Below are 18,036 nucleotides of genomic sequence, written 5' to 3'. Positions count from 1 at the left end.
GGTATGGACTAAACTTATGACTCCTGAATATTTGAGACTCATTCATTCTATGCCTACCCGCCTAGCTAACTATTTGAAAGCTCAAGGACACCATATCAAATATTAAATTCATAAAAACCTTTACTAATAGTTCTAAGTTATTATTTTTGTCAATTATCATCGTTACTAATAAATTTTGATAAAATAAATGAATAATTTAATGAAAATTGTGTTTTTTTATACAATGTTCCAAACTTTTGATTGTGACTGTAGTACTTTACACTGCATGGCTTGTCTTACAAATTCTAATTTCTCTCTATTGCTGGTTTTTACAGCTAATTTGAGTTTTTTATTTTCACTTTCAAAACCATTCAATTGGTTACAGTTGTTTTCAGAAACGTTTTTAAATATGTCGATTTCTTCAACATTGCGCTTTAGAGTTTTATTTTTGATTTTGAGATGTAGGTCTTTCATAAGATTTTTCCCTTTTTCATATGACGTTGATTGTGAAAATGGTTGAACATGTTTCAGATAATGGTGATATAAAGTTGAAAAGCAAAAAACTCTTCTTTCTTTTTTTTAGTGAGGAACCTAACTTTTTGAATCACTCTTTTTAATTTCGAAAACAAAGTAACGTCGTTTTTAGTAAATCGGAAAATGGAAAAAAAGTGTTTTCTAAAAACTGTGCACACATTGGCTCAGCTTTTGTCTTTTAGATTTTGATACCAGAAATACAGATCACTATTCTGCATTTCAAACAGCTTGATATAAAAAACTAATTATATATCAAAGTCACATTAATAAGCGCTTTCTAAATATCCACGTAGATAACTAACTATAGAGATTAAACGGAACACCATAATGGCTAAAAAAGATCGAAAAACTGATGGAAAGTGAATTTTTTAAATTGATAAGTCCAGATATAAAAAGCAAATGGTTATAAAAACTAATATCAAATACTACAATTTAATATGCTTGATATTCTTTTTTGAGGTGCTATAATGCAAAAAAACAATATAAGTCAGCATATTTACTAGTCAAAATGTGTAAACAAACATAACTATGAAGAAAAAGATTTGAAAAATTTTTCTGGCATTTTTTTTTAAGGAACTTCAAAGAATAACCTTCACAAAACAACATTATTTTTTAACATTTGTTAAAGGTATAAAACGGGCAATTCGGTTTGAAATTAGATAGTTGTAAAATATTTTCCGAAAAAGTTGCCGAAAAAATCCCGTTTATTTGTATGATGAACTTGGGATACGGAAAGAGTCACGTGACTGAAATCCCTAAAACAAGTCTAGCTCTTACTCGCTTTTATGGATGTCAAAATATCTGAAGACAAAGTTGGCAGAACATGCTTTACCGGTTATGAGATTTTAAATAAGTGCTTTAAAATAGTAACAATAAAAGTAAAGAAAAAAAAAAAAACCAACGGTGAGTACATTGCTTAAGTTTCACGATCTAAACGTCTATGTCATATGAAAAAGGTTTCATAAACTAAATGGATGTAATTATCTATGAACAACAACGAAGATTAATTTCAAAGAATTTGTTTTACTCATTTAAAATAGTTATTATCTTTTTATTGTTTAAAATGAATGCATTCTGCTCTAACCTCAACTGCAACTTAGTTAAAGGATTTTCATTTTAAATCTTATTGATATGAAACTAATAAAACTTATAAACACCCTTTCATAAAATGCAATTTTTGATAAAGTCAATATCGTAGGATGGTTGGCGTATTGACGCTTTTATCAACTTAAGAATTTTTTAAATGTAAGTGTATCTGTAATATTTCCTTTCATCATTGTGATTTAAATGACTTAAACTATTTCGCAACTTTTTTAAGTAGTTTGTGTAGATTCTGTTGACCGAAAACTTCTGATACATCGATTTGTTAATAATATTTGTCGGGCAAGAAGAAATTTTGCGTTTAAACTAGCATTTTTGAAATAGCATTTCATCCTTAAATAACCTGACAGAAGTAGCACATTGACCTGTATCTACTTTTTACAAGTTAATACAAAAGTCAAATTTTTTTTGTTTTATTTTTCAATTAACTTTAACTGCACGAAATCCAAATTTTCAAAACTGATCTTAGAACTTTTTCAATTTAATTCTGAAGATATGATTTGTTTAAATCAGAAACAAAATGTATTTATACTTCAAAAACTACTTTAACACAAAAAAAGTTCGTTATGTTACTGACGCAATGTTCATCATTGTTTCATCAGTGATAAGTTTACAATTCGTTTTTTTCAAATGGATGATGTGTAAAACTTAGTTTTAACTAAACTTTAGAGTTTAGTTATTAGCTCATATATTTTGATTGCTCTAATTCTGTCGTTTTTGATTTGTTTTTTTTATACCTTCGTAATTATGCTGTATGCGATTAACAATAGGATTTTATTTGTTTTTAACTTGATAAAAAAGATTCAAGCATGCTTGCTCTGAAAACGCCCTTCTGCAAAATAACGAGTTATACAAAGAGCTTTTTTTTTTCTCAATCTATGTGCAAAATTATGAAAAAAAAAATATGAAAAAAAAAAACTGTTCAACACCGTAAAATGGAATTATGTACCTCGTCCATGAGCTAACCAATGCAAGTTGTCGAATAAACTTCATTCTATTCCTGTCTCTTTAACAATAAATAAAAGAACATGATCAGGTGGCCAATGTTTCAGAAATAAAGGACCATTTTTAGAACTTAAGACAAAGAAAGGAAAGGTGCATGAACAAGAACAGAAGGGAATTATAGAACGCTTTTAACATATGATTTGAGAACCAACGTCATGCAACTATATTAACTTTTATAGCTTTGGCACTCAAAATGTCGACCTTTTTTAAAAGTCTTTATATAAATGGGCTTTGTCATCATTTGAAAGTTAGGCTCGAAAAGTTTTTCAAGATGATTTTTGGGGATTATTGCATTAGGTTTATGGCCTCGTGATGTTTATTCGGGATTTTTTTTCAACCTCTCAATCTTGATTCTTTTCAAAAGTCGGGATACCGATAGTTTCTAGTCACCGACTTCTTCATCAACCACCAAATAGTTTTCTTGTCAAAAAGTTATAAAGACATTTGAAAAGTTATGGCTTCACTACAGTCTTCTCTAAAAACGTTTGTCGCAATTCAATTTATTCATCAAGAACTTTGGAGAATTCTGAAAAGGTAAATTCAGTTCTATCAAACGCTGTGCGCCGAATTGTACTTCGGTTTCAACACGATTTCTAAATGAAATATCCTTGACGCTCTAGTATTAGTACTTTAAAGCTCACATTATTCTGGTGAAAAAAGTGTGGAAACCTGACAGTAATACAAGTTTACTTTTATACGGTGCAAAGCTTGTTGCATACAATAATGATAATGTGCTTAAAATTTCCAAGTTAGGTTGAAATTTTGAATTAAAGGCACTTGCTTAGGAAAATTTTTTTGCCCTGAAGAAGGAACACCCAATCACAGCGTTGTTGCTGCTGGAAACGCTCTTTGATTCTTGTCATTAAACGTTTTTAAAAGAACTTTCTAATTCAGTTGTCAACATAATTTTGATGATTTCACAACCTTTGACAAGAGTTATAAACAGATGTTATGTGTTTGAAAATCCCCAAACTGAGCCTCCAATTTTGCAACGGATAGTATACAAACTGGGAGCACTTTTTTGTTTAATACCGGAATGCGTTTCTGGAACGCAAGTTAGCGCGAACTCTTAAGACTATTCGAAAGGAATTGCAAGACGCGTCTTTAGTAACTAAAATCATATAACACTAAACTTCCCAATTCAATAACAAATGCTAAACGAGATGGTAAGATAAACTTGCTACGAGAGCAGTGAACTTGGAATCCCTGCAAAAGGCAGTTCTCTTTTAAAATCTACAAATATTTTAAAAAACTTAAAAAGCAAAATGAAAAAAAGTTAACCTTATAACGCATGACTTACTTCATGCAAAAAGAATATTAATTTTCTCTTTAAAAATGATGAGTTCTTTAGTTATTTAACTATAACATTTTCCTTTATTTCAAACGAACCTCGCATTCTAAATTACCATAGCATGTATTTAACATTTGAAAAGCGCAGTTTTATTACTTTTAGTAGTTATCTCTATAAAATATTTGAGTTTGATTTTATACCGCGGAGAACAGTAGCAAACAGATCGTTTATTATATAAGTAATAAAATATTTTGTTTTTTATCTTTTTTAGAAACTAAAAAAATTTACATTAAAGATTCTTTGAAAGACTCATCGCAAAGTTATCCTCGTTTTTCGACCGCCTAACAAATGGTTTTCTTCGCAAACTAAAACTAAGTTTTAACAACACCTTGAAGCAGCGGACATTTAAGAGCATATGCAAAATGTCTAACGAAAAGAATTTTAGTGATGATGAAAACACATTTATCTCAAAAGACAAAGCGTTTGAGATAGAGAATTGGATAAAGGAAAGTGCAGTTAGCGAAATGGTTGATGGAACCATAAAATCCTTTCCAGTTAATCCCTTATACAGTCTCAATGTAACTGTAATGGATGGTAGAGTTGTGACGTTAACTTGGAAACACCCTGATATCATTTTAGAATGCTACGTTGTGAACTACAAAGAATCTGCACTAGAAATTGAATGGAGGAGGGTAAATGTTTCTAAACAGGAAAACACTTATGTATTTGATCAACTTTTGTTTGGGACGGGATATTCCTTCAAACTACTGGGGATTGATGACACACACAGAGAGGTTTTACTGACTGAAACAGTTCACAAGAAAACCGTTGAGTTAGATGCTCCGCAGATTATATCGGTAAGTGAAAAGGCAATGCAAATGACGCAAAGCAAAAAAACATGTAAAAACTGTTATAATTTTCATATCGAGAAACATGGCAAATAAGCATACAATTGCTCAATTAAGTTTATTAAGCAATAGGATTTCAAACAGAACGACAAAGTCGTTTTAAGTACAATTGTTAATATAGCCTGATATACTTAAGACAATTAGTATGAAATACAGTGTATGATTACAAGCAGTGATTACATTTCAAATCAATGTTTGAATGGATACGCGTGCTTACTAATTTGCGAGAAATTAAAAGCTATATAACAATGCCTAATATATTCGATTTAGGAACGCGAGATGGTCAAAATAAGCAGAATTGTTTATTTCCAGTTTGACACTCGACTATGTTAATTTCGAACATGACGTAACTTTGATTGATTTAAAAATTTGCATTAAAGAGTAAGAATTCAATGACATTGATTTTGATTAGAATGATTGGAAGAATTAAAATTTTTTTCTGAGAATATATAGACTCATAAGGGTATCAAAGAGTTAATTTTACTGTAATTAAAACAGGTACTGGTGTCAGGAAGTTTCCAAAACACTTTTTTTATGTTTTTATTGCTTTACGCTTGAAAGATGTTAAAAGCGATCTGGATATATGACTATATGAAGTTTTTTTCAAAAAAAAGAAGATTTTATTCAAATTTTAACATAATTAAACATTTACAGTAGCGTGCAAAAGTTTAGAAACACCTACTTTTTTTCAGTTTTTAACGCATAACTTTTCACAAACTTTCTCAAATAACCTAAGATTTTTACCGAATGTGCTCTTTATTATAACAATTCAAAATCTATTTCACAAAATTTTTAAAACTCACCGGTCATTTAATTTTTATTGCTTTTTTGAAAAGGCTTCCGTGCAAAAATTTAGACACAGTATAGTAACCCGCAATTATATCAGGTTTTTGTAAACAAAAGCATTATAAAAGGTCAAATTTTTTCTGAAATTTTTTATTTGAATTAACTTGAGGTATTTCAAAAGCAATGAAGTATAACTAATTGAGAAAGTATTGGTGAAGTTTTATAATTCAATTACGTAGTGATATTTAAAAAGCATGGGAAAGTCTAAGGAAGTTTCAGATGAAATAAAGAAATTAATTATAAAAGCTGTGGGGAAAAAAATCACTTACAAAAGGATTTCTGAACTTTACAATGTTTCTAAACCAGGAATATGTCAGATTATGAAAAGATTTCGTCAGCGCAAAACTATTGAAAGCAAGCCTCGCTCTGGAAGACCTAAAGTTACAACTGAAAAGGCTGATAGATTATTAGTAAGGTTTTGCAAGAATAATCCTCGCATGACTGCTGTCGAACTTAATTCAATTATGCATCAGTTTCATGGCACAAACTGTAGCGTTGATACAACTAAACGTCGATTACGACAAAATAATCTGTATGGTCGCCGACCAGTTAAAAAACCTCTTATATCTGCGAGAAATTTAAGAACCAGAATAAAATTTGCGAGAGATCATCTCAGTTGGACAGTTAATGATTGGTCAAAAGTCTTTTTCTCGGATGAATCAAAGTTTAAGCTATTCAGTAGTTACGGAATTAGATGTCAGACGTCCAATAGGAGACAGATTCAATCCAAAATATTAGTTACCTAGTGTTAAAAATGGAGGAGGAAATATTATGGTTTTGGGGTGTTTTAGTCGTGACAACCTGGATCCCATTCATTGCATAGAAGGTTTTATGGACCAGAAATTTTATTTAGACATAACGAAGAACATCATGCTGCCCCATTCAAAGGACGAAATGAATCGAAATTGGATCTTTCAACAAGATAATGACCTAAAGCATTGTGCCAGATCTGTTAAGGAATACTTTCAATCAAAAAAAGTCAACTTTCTTGAATGGCCTTCACAGAGCCCAGATCTCAATCCTATTGAGCATCTTTGGGAGTACATTGACAAGCAATTTGTTGGTAGAAAACCAATCAACAAAGACAATTTATTTGGTTTGCTTAAAGAACGTGGTATAATATTCCTCAGGAAGTTCTCATTAATTTAGTTGATTCGATGCCTTGTCGCTGTGATGCTGTTTTAAAGGCAAATGGGTAAGCCACCAAATACTGACTTTTTTATTGAAACTATTTTATTAAAAGATTGTAAATTTTGAAAGTTTTAGTAAAGATTTCAGCTTTATAGAAATAAATAATAATCCAAATTCAGCTATTTCTAAACTTTTGAATGGAAGCCTTTTCAAAAAAAACAATAAAAATTAATTGACCGGTGAGTTTTAAAAATTTTGTGAAATGGATTTTGAATTGTTATAATAAAGAGCACATTCGGTAAAAATCTTAGGTTATTTGAGAAAGTTTGTGAAAAGTTATGCGTTAAAAACTGAAAAAAGGTAGGTGTTTCTAAACTTTTGCACGCGTTTGTAAATAAATATTAAATACAGAAATTTTCTGCAGTTACCGTCTTGAATACAATATATACATAACTCGCTGAGTGGTTAACTTATTTTAGGTTAGGTCTGTGAATAATATTCATATTTTACGTCTATTATGTCAAATATAAAAGGTTTTAAGTTGAATTTTAGGATATTTAAAAAAAAAAATTTTGTACAACTGTGAGCTATTTTTAGGGAAGTTATTCAGTTACTAAAACAATGCCATTCATTTAAACTGATTTTTTATTAATGTATATATGATAAATGGGAAAAATTAAGAGTTAATTTAATCAAACTCGCAGCCTTAAAATGACAATAAATCTCACACCAAAAGCCTTCCATGGAAAAAGCTATAGTAGTAACTTGATTGGGATTAAGTTGCTACTATAGCTTGACTATGGCAAATAAAATAAATGATAAAGTATTCTATAAAAGTAATAATAAAGCATTTAATAAATCACACCCAGATAACACAATAGCATCGGCCCAATATCGGCGCGACGTCCGCATCTCATTGGCTACAGATGTAAATTTGATGTATTATTGATGTGCGGCTTCTCATCGGCAGGGCGTAAGCAAAGACGTAAAAATAACATCGGCGATTTACCTTATTATGATGAATAAGCTGATGAATAGCCGATCAGGAACTGTCCGAAAAAAATGCAGCTAAGTTATATATGACATGTATAAAATATATTCTATAGTAAGATATACCAATAAAGGTATATTTGATAAAATCAATCAAATAAGAAAATAATAACCATATTATTATAATAAATAATTACAAAAATATAATACATTTAAAATAGGTTGTTTGTTGTATTGATTGTAATATGATTATATGATAATAATTTACTTATATTTTTGTCATTTGTATATTACTTTTTAAAACTGTAGACATGGCAAAAAAAATTTACAATATAAACTTTAAGTAAAAATAAATAAAATTGAAATAAAGAAAAAAAGAATTCTGTGATATCAATTCCTTCCTTAAAAGAACTAAATACAAAAATATTGTAAAAGCACACACACTAATATTTATGTTAAATTCAAAAGTTTGTAAAAACTCATTCAAACAAAATATCTAAAAATAGCTTAAGTTGATATATGTATGTCTGTGTGTGTTTATATATATATATATATATATATATATATATATATATATATATATATATATATATATATATATATATATATATATATATATATATGCCACTAAATTACAACTTATACTAAGGAAATTTTCCAATCTCAGCTATTCTAATAATTTTCATATCAATACTGCATGAAAAACAAACTTCAGTCAAAAAACCATAAATGTTTTTTCCATTAAATTTAACACTAGAGTTAAAAAATTTTGACTCATTACCATGTTGTTACCATTGTATTTTTATAATAACATTTATAAAGCTGTGATTTAATGGTTTGTTTTTCTGAAAAGATCACAATTCAGTGGTGCGAGCACTCTAAAATAAGTTTTGTTGATTCTATGCTTGCGCATGAATTTAGATTTTTATTTGTTGATTTTTAGTAAATTTTATTAAAAAAGATCATAAACACTGATAAGCATTTTAACGGAAATATTTGATCACAAGACACTAGTTTCGCAGGAAAAAGTCACTTGACTGCTTGAAAACTAAAGTCTTCTTTCACAAAAACACTCTTTTTCAAACAATAATAGTAACTTTTTTCAATTTACTCAAATATACACATACAATTATTTGCTAACCACAAACAATGTCCTTAAGCTGCAGTACAGAAAAAACATGCTTATTTCCATGGCCCATGAAATTAAAACTGTTTGCCAAATCATCAGTCATGACCATTTTTATTATTCGTCTGACCCCTCTTTTAAAGTAACACCTCCTTGAAGACCAAGATATTGTGTCTAAACACAATGTATAAGTTAAACTTAAAGAAAAAATAGTTTAAGTTTGTCAATAGAAAAAAAGACTCACAATCTGAAACTTGTCCGGCGTTGACAGTCGCTATTTCTTTTCAAAATTATGCACCTGTTCAAATGTTTGCAATAGCAAAATTACATTTTCAGGCAGTTTGGGGTTAACTATACCAATCTGTAAATCAAGATGCGTTAAAAAAAAGCATTTTGTTGTTGTGAAATACATTGAGTTTGAGGCTTTATGTCATCATTCTGCTTTTTGACTTCCACCAGCAACTTAACTATATCATCTAAGTATAATTTGTTTTCCATTTCAAATTAAATCAAATCTAAATTAAAAGTTTGAATACATCTTTTTTGTACTTTTATATGTTTCATTCAGCACTCAATCGTCAACATTTTAAAATTTACTATATTAATTAAATAACAAATTTAAATCTGTTGACAAAACCAGAATACAAACCTAATCAACATTGCATAATATATTTGTATGCAAGTTGTGTCGTAATTTGATAACATAACGGCACTTATTACATACTATTTAATAAAATCAAATAACAATTTATAATTGTACTTCTCAAACTTCCAATTTCATTATAAAATATAAAACTAATGCATACATTTTTCAATCAATATAATCTATGTTTTTTTCTCGTCTATATATTGTATGTATTTTATAAATATATTAGTATAAAGATAAATTTTTATTTAAGTAAGTTTAACAAGGCAAAACTGCTTAAGCAAATTGTATAAACGAAAATTTAATAGTAAATTGATATATATATATATATATATATATATATATATATATATATATATATATGTTTCAAGTTGTATTCTTTTCAAATACAATATCTCATGTTTGTATAAGAGTGCTCAATATTTTGTATAAGTAGAGCAATATACATATATATATATATATATATATATATATATATATATATATATATATATATGTGTGTGTATATATATATATATATCAATATAACATGGAAAAACAACAACTATGTATGGTACTTAAAGTTTCATGTCTAACGGCAATCATTAGCCATGAAATACAAATCAAAAATATATAAAAACATTTACAAATTAACAATAATTACTGTATCGTATGCTCTAACGTCAAAATAGAAGAAATAGGAGGAAACGAAATAAATAAAATAAAAAAGAAAGGAAATATAGAAAGAAAAGAAATAAATAAAGAAACAAACAAATAAAGAAATAAGGAGAAAAGATATAAAGGAAGAAAAGAAAAAAGAAAGAAAGAAAAAAATAAGGAAGAAAAAGAGATAGTATGAAATAAAGAAGGAAGGAAATAAAGAAAGAAAGGAGATAAAGAAAGAAAGCAATAAGGAATTAGAGAAACGAAAGAAAGCAATAGAGAAATAAAGAAAAGAATGAACAGAAAAGAAAAGAAAAGAAAAGAAAGGAAAATATAAAGACCACACTGGTAAAACCTCAGATGTCCACTTTTTGAAAATTTTGAGTTTTAGATATTTTTACGATATTCTAGTACTAAGCTATTTTAATTTAAAAATTCATAACAAAAAAACTGTCATAAGGTTCGATGGTCATTTTAAAAAAAAGGCAACTTTGAAACAACCACTGTTGTTCAATGTTTACTTTGTTAAAAACGCAGTTGTCCATGTTATTTATAACTAAACCAATAATAATAAAATAGCAAGTCACGTGACCAACATTTATCATTAAAAAAAATATGGTGGCGGATAATCTAAACAACCCTACAGTCACAGAAAAACCTAAAACCTAACGAAAAAGAGAGTTTACTCGAGATCATGTTATAGGAATACCGTGTAAGTGTGTTACTCTGAAGTGTTTTGAAGTTACAACAGAAGATGACAGAATAAAACTTATATATTTCAACAACTTGAAAATAAAGGATGAGCAGGATTTGTATATTTCTTCTCTTTTTTCTATTCATGACATTAAGCGTCAACGAAGCAGAAATTCAATAATTTAACAATCTAAATTTCATAGTTATTTGTATAAGTACCACCTGAAAAATGTTCGAGATAAGAGTTCTACAATAATATGTGTGTGTATCAAAGCATTGATATCTATATTTGGTTTGACTGAAAATTGTGTAAGGCGAATCAAAGGAGTTCTTTCAGCAATAGGTATGTAAAAATAAATTATGATTTTGTGATGAACCCAATAAAACATAAACCTCTTGATAAAGGCTTTATGCAACAATAATATACTTATCTAAAGATTCAAGAGTTTTAAATATAACACAAAAAGTTCAAAAACAATAATATAAACACTAAGAATCACAACAATCTTCCCATCTATATAGAAAAGACAACTAGCTTCATCAGTTTAGTATACAGTCATCAAATTTTGCAGGAACTTTGTAAGTTGGAAAACGTCGCAAAACGTCAGTAGATGATTCATTTATTGGTTTATTTACTTCGACACTTATTTCAAATGCAATTTTCGGTGATGGGCTTTTATTTACATTAAACACTTCCGCAGTTACATTATCATGAGATTCAATAATTCTATTCTCGTTGGTATTACAAGTTATTACAATTATGTAACAAGACTTTTCTTGTGGGGCAGAATATGGTGCAAGATCTTGAAGTGAAATAGTTGATTCTCGTCCATCCGGGTAACGAATATTAGCATATGTTGGGTTTACATCCACTATTTCGACTTTATCAACAAGATTATCGTTTTTGTTTGTTCGCTCAAAACGTCTAAGAAAAATGGGACCAGGAGTTAACCATGAGGGTAATGAAGTTCCACATGATGAACGCCGAGGGAAACTGAATAATCTCTCATGGGGTGTGCAATTAGTTGCAGTTGATAATAAAGAACGGAGTTAGTGAAGGGCATCGTATAGAACAATCTCCCAATTTCTAACATCTAGGTAGTGGGTTTTTAGTGCCAAACAAATATTTCTCCATATCAACCCATTGTACCTCTCAACTTGTCCATTACTGATAGGATGATATGGAGTGGAATTACTTGTTGCATTCCTTTCTGAGTCAGGTAAGATTTTAGTTCATTAGATATGAATGACGAGCCTCTGTCAGAATGAATGTAAGTTGGAAAACCACAAAAAGAAAATATTTGGTCTAAACATTTCACAACGGTTGTTGAACTGATATCTGGACACGGGATAGCAAATGGATACCGAGAATATTCGTTAATAGCTGTAAATAAATACTAATTTCTAGAATTCGATGGCAATGGTCCTTTAAAATCTATACTTAGACGATCCATTGGACGTATCGATTTGATTAACTCACTGACATTTGCAGATCGATAAAACATTTGTTTTAAATCTGAACAAATATGGCAGTTAGAGCAAGTTTTCTTGACCTCTTCGGTGGAAAAAGGTAAGTTCTTAGATTTAACAAAGTGAAGCATACGAGTTACTCCTGGATGACATAAACAGTTATGTATATCGCTTAGGTTTGTTTAAGGCTGAGTTGTGGCGCAAAAAGCACGCGTAAGTGCATTAGGGACTACATTATGACTTCCAGGACATTACGATATAGTATACCTAAACTCTGCTATTTCCATCCTCCAGCACTGAATCTTACTATTTTTAATCTTTGTTTTCCTTCGGTTATCAAACATAAAAGCTACAGAACGCTGATCAGTGATTAACTGGAATTGATTTTGTAACAATAAATGTCGCCATTTTCGAACAACTTTAATAATAGCCACATCTTCTTTTTCTACTGCAGGGTAATTAGTTTCACTTTTGTTTAATGTCCGAGATATGAAAGCAACTGGGCGACCATTTTAATTCAAGGTAGCTGATACAGCTACATCTGATGCATCACATTCAACAACAAAAGGTAAACTCTCATGAATAGAACTCAAAGTGGCAGAGTGAAGTTCCCTTTTAAGTAATTGAAATGCTTCAAATGCTTCACTATCGATTGGGAATGATTTAACATTAATTAAAGGTCGAACTTTATTAGCAAAAGAAGGGATCCACTTTGAGTAATAAGAAAACATACCTAAAGTTCGACGAAGTGATAAAACATCAGATGGAGGAGGTAATAAATCTAAAGGACGTAATCGTTCAGTATCTGGTTTTATATTGTTATGACTTATGCAATAACCAAGAATATTTATTGAAAGAACTGAAATGACAGATTTTGATTCATTTAATGTTAAGCCCCAACGTTGTGAGGCGCTTTGAAACTGCAGACAATTTTCATCATGATGTGCTTGATCATAGCCACCAATGGTTATAATGCCGAGGTATGGAAAAGTGTCATGTAACTTTTCTTCTTCAACAAATTTGTCCATAGATCTTTGGAACATAGACACACCATTAGTTACTCCAAATGGAATCCTGCAAAACAGGAACAATTTACCATTTCCTTCAAATCATGTATGCTTTTTATCTGAACTTTTTATAGGAATTTGGTGGTAAGCACTTTTTAAGTCAAAGGTAGAGAATACCTTGTATTTTGCAAGTTCATTTATCATATCATCTATTCTGGGGAGAGGATATGCATCTAATTTAGTCTAAAGGATAGCTGTTTGTGAGTAGTTAATCAAAAGTCTTTTTTTGTTTGATTTAGTAAGATTCTTTACAACCATTACCTGGGCTCTCCATGGTGAGAAGCATGGCTCAATTATACCATCTGATAATAGCTAAGATATTTCACTTTCAATAAAATTTTGTTCATCTTTGTTAAACCTTCTTGATTTATTAACTATTGGCTGCGTTTTGTTTGAAATACCCATAAACAAGGAAGATATTTTTATTTCAGCCATTTGCAGTGCACATTGGTTATTTTCCTTCGTGACTATTAAGTCTTCTTTTTCTCCACCAAATGGGAAAATAAAATTTTTGTGTTGCTTTTGGAAGTCATATCCAAGTATGATATCACTACAAAGATTTTCCAAGACACCAAATCGAATATTATTATACAGTAAACCATTTTGTTCGAGGTTAACTGAACAACAACCTACCAAACCAGACTCTATTGTTGTGAGGGCCTTAGAAATTTTTCTTTTACTGGGTAACGCTTTTATTTTCAAATTATCAATAATTTTTTTGCTTATGAAATTTTCTGAACTACAAGAATCAATTAGTGCCGTTAATGATTCATCATTAACTTTGACAACAACAGATGCATTAGAAAGGCTCTTAGGACAACTGCTTGAAAGAGTACACAAACTTGGTTTATGCACTGCAGCAGTAACACTGTGGGTCTTATTGGTTGACCGGCCAAGACAAACTTTGGAGAAATGTCCTTTTTTCCCACATTTAAAACATGTTACATTTTGAGCTGGACAATTTTTCCGAGCAGAGGTTCGATTGAGTTGGTTGTGAGATTGATTACCACAATAAATACAATTTGTTTGTGGATGAATAGGTATTGAAAGTGCTGCTGAAGATTCTTCTGGTAACTCTATAGCAGCAACAATATTTGGACTGGTTGATGATGGGGGGGGGGGGGGGGGTTTCTGTATATAAGACTCAGAGTTCCTCTGGGCAATGTCAAGAGCGCGAGCTTGGTTAAATGCTGATTGTAAATTCAATGTTGAATTTTCAAAAAGGCGTTGGCGAATGTAATTTGAGGTTTTTCCAGAAATAAAAGCGTCTCTTACTTGTTCCTCTCGATATTGTTCAGTTTAGACATCTTTATAATTACAGTTTTTGCTAAGTTTGCGTAGTTTCTGAAGAAAGTCTTCAAGAGATTCACCTGATGTTGGATGCCTTATTAGTAATTGATGCCTTGCAAAAATTTCATTAGGGGTTTTTATATATAAGGATGGAGCATTAAAATAATAAGATGTTTTTATTAAGAATTTTTTTTAAAGACACAAACTTTGTTTTGTCATGTTATTTCAATTATTTTCTTTTCAATCATTAGGTCTACCTTGTAAAGACTTGAGAGGACGTCATAAAAACAAAAAGCATGCTTTTTCTGTTAAAAACATTGATATGAGTGCAGAATATCAAGTCACTTCGAGGACAATCTTCTCATTATACTAGAACAAAATCTACTAGGCTTTACCTTCCAGAAGACTTAAATATTTTTAAAATGTACTCCATGTTTAAAGAAAAGTATCCTTTAGAAAAGTGTTCCTATGAAAGTTATCGTAAAATTTTTAATTTAAAGTTTAACATTTCATGTGGATATCCTAGAAAGGACACCTGCTCATTTTGTGATTTAACAAAGAAGAAAATAGTTGCAATAGATTGTCAATTACCTATTGACTCTGTTGCTGCTAATGATTTGTTAAGAAAGAAAAATGCTTTGAATCGATCTCTTGAACTCCATCAGAGAAAAGCTGAAATGTTTTACCAAAGAAAAAGAACTGCACGTTTACAAGCTCAGCAAACTTTAGACTGCGCAGCAATCTGCTTTGATTTTCAAAAAAATCTTAAATGCCCAAACATTTCAACTCAAGATGTATACTACTCCAGGCAACTGTCATTTTACTCTTTCAACATTCACATACATTCTATTCAAAAAGTATATTTTTATTACTATGATGAAACTGTAGGCAACAAAGGCTCTGATGATGTATGTTCTATGCTTCATGATTTTTTTAATTGTCATTTGCCTTAAAATGTTAAGCATATCAAATTGCTTTGTGATTCCTGTACAGGACAAAATAAAACCTGGACAGCTTTGTGTTTCTTTTATTATCTAGTTCATAAGATAGAAAGATTTGACAGCATAAAAGTTTCATATCCTATTAGAGGTCATTCCTACAAGGAATGTGACAGAGATATGGCTATTAATAATCAAAAGTTTCCAGCAGAAACACCCGCAGATTGGAGGAGTGTTATTCAGGCATCTCGCAAAAAATTAGAGCCATTCAACATTATAAATATGACACAAGAAAAGTTTCTATAGTTTAAAGAGTTTTTAAAGCCAAGCTTTTTAGTTGTTTGTCCATTTAAGACACGTTCACTCAGAGAAGTTGAAATATCAAAGGCTTATTCTAACTTCGTTATGTATAGGGAACACTGGAGTGGTATATTTAGTTCTATGCGTGTTACATCCCATAGGTCTAGATCATGTTCTGGTTCAATAAGAGGGAGAAGATTGACCAGATCTAAACATGTCTTTGAAGTTTCTGATAAGCCAAAACAAGCATACATAGCCCCGTTGCCACTTTCTTTTGAAAAATTCAAAGACTTATTAAAACTAAAAAAATTTATAAGTGAACAAAATAAGTCTTTCTATGATCACTTGCCAGTTGATAACCTACTTGTCCAGGAATCAGAACCAGAGCAAATCTCTGACTCAGAGTATGAGAATGTAAAAAAATATTGTAAAACTATTTAGAAAACGTATATCTATATATTTGTAAAAATATTTTGTTGAAAATAAAAATAACATTTATTTTTATTAAGGGTTTTTTCTCAATCGGGTGTTTGTCTGGACTATAGAACTTTAACGCAAAGTGATGGATTACAGACAATATAGTAGATAGGGTTGTGGAAACAATTTGTTGCATGAGTACTTTTTATAAAGTTTGTAAAAACTTGATGAGTTATTTGATTTGTATTATCTACTACAATGTACTTTTAACAGAATAAGTGCTCTTAAAGGCTACAAGTTAATCTAGTTTACAAGCTGCTGAATTTACAACGGAAAAATCACAGATGTCCAAATTGAGTGTCTTGACTTCGAATGGACACTGTGAACAAATACTATTTGTAATTCGCAAAAAGACTGCATTTATATATTGTGTTTAGACAATAATGTCATAAAAAAATACTTTGGAATGAATAGATTATCAATGAACTGATATCTGATGTCTCTAAACACAAAGTTTCATTTTTCTCAAAATGAGAAAAATGTGACATCTGTGGTTTTACCCAAGTGGTCTTCATATATATATATATATATATATATATATATATATATATATATATATATATATATATATATATATATATATATATATATATATATATATATATATATATATATATATATATATATATCATGGTAGAACGAGTAAAATAAAATTATGGTAGAACGAGTTCTGACGTTTTTATACCGATACAAAACAAAAAGACGTCAAATGTTTTAGTCCCTGGTGTCGAATAACGATCTCATTTTTATATTTAAGTGCGTTGAAAGATTTAAGATGGTGGGCATATCTAAGTTTAAATGTTGTTTCACTTATACCGAAATAAACTTTGTCTTTGAATTGAGAATCTCCAGAATTTACAGTGGCTTGGTATACGACATTGCTAGAAAGGCATTGGTTCTTTAACGGACAATTTTTTTTGTCAATGCAGTTGCATTTTTTTTGTTGTTTTATATTTATCGCTTTGAAGAATTTTGTTATTATTAACATTTATTAAAGAATTGATATTAGGCATGCAACTATAACTAACTTTAATATAGTTTCGATTAAAAATTTTATGAAGCCTATGTCCAACTGGAAAGTGTTGGTCAATTAAAGCTAAGAACCGCTTTCCTATATTAGTTTCAACATTTTTGCTAAACGGGGGGTTATACCATATAATTTTACGTTTACGAGGTTTACTTTTATGTTTGTCTATTTGCGGTTGGTAGGTGAGTTTTGAATTGTATCCTGATTTGCCAATATCCAATTGCCGAAAGGCATGAAACTCCATATAAAAGGTTCTTTTATTCATTTTATTATACAATATTGCTCTATTATTCAATAGTATCGAGCACTCTCAAATGCACAAGAGTATTTTGTATTATTACACTATAACAATACATTATATATTTTGTATATATATATATATATATATATATATATATATATATATATATATATATATATATGTATACTAAAACACACGTTGTGTTAATTTCTAGCATTAGTTTGATTTCATTTTTGGTATTAAAAAGATAGTCTTCAAAATAAATTTAAAAGTTAAATAAAAACTTGGCTTTCAATTTATTATAAAGATAAACTTTGATAGAGAACTCAAGTCT

At 29.7% G+C, this 18,036-nt stretch overlaps 1 protein-coding gene and 2 pseudogenes across 1 annotated transcript in view; 2 read left to right on the top strand and 1 right to left on the bottom strand.

Moving 5' to 3' along the window:
* Positions 1-216: 216 nt before the first annotated feature.
* On the bottom strand, positions 217-731 carry LOC149878120 (uncharacterized; annotated as a pseudogene).
* An 890-nt stretch (positions 732-1,621) lies between these two features.
* Positions 1,622-18,036, top strand: part of LOC149878119 (interferon-induced very large GTPase 1-like) — a 34,360-nt gene continuing 17,945 nt past the window's right edge. Inside the window, exons 1-2 of the mRNA XM_090073421.1 lie at positions 1,622-1,758; positions 4,182-4,767. Of these exons, the coding sequence (XP_089929547.1) occupies positions 4,333-4,767 (435 nt within the window). The 5' untranslated portion in view covers positions 1,622-1,758; positions 4,182-4,332. The remainder of the gene's footprint in view (positions 1,759-4,181; positions 4,768-18,036) is intronic.
* On the top strand, positions 10,815-16,539 carry LOC145189434 (uncharacterized; annotated as a pseudogene).

Source organism: Hydra viridissima, unplaced genomic scaffold (genome assembly GCF_058129835.1).
Source record: "Hydra viridissima isolate aposymbiotic clone 2 unplaced genomic scaffold, HvirCarnegie_v1 scaffold_15, whole genome shotgun sequence".
Taxonomy (NCBI): Eukaryota; Metazoa; Cnidaria; class Hydrozoa; order Anthoathecata; family Hydridae; genus Hydra; species Hydra viridissima.
The sequence above is the reverse complement of the archived record's forward strand: the minus strand, read 5'-3'. Positions and strand labels throughout refer to the sequence as shown.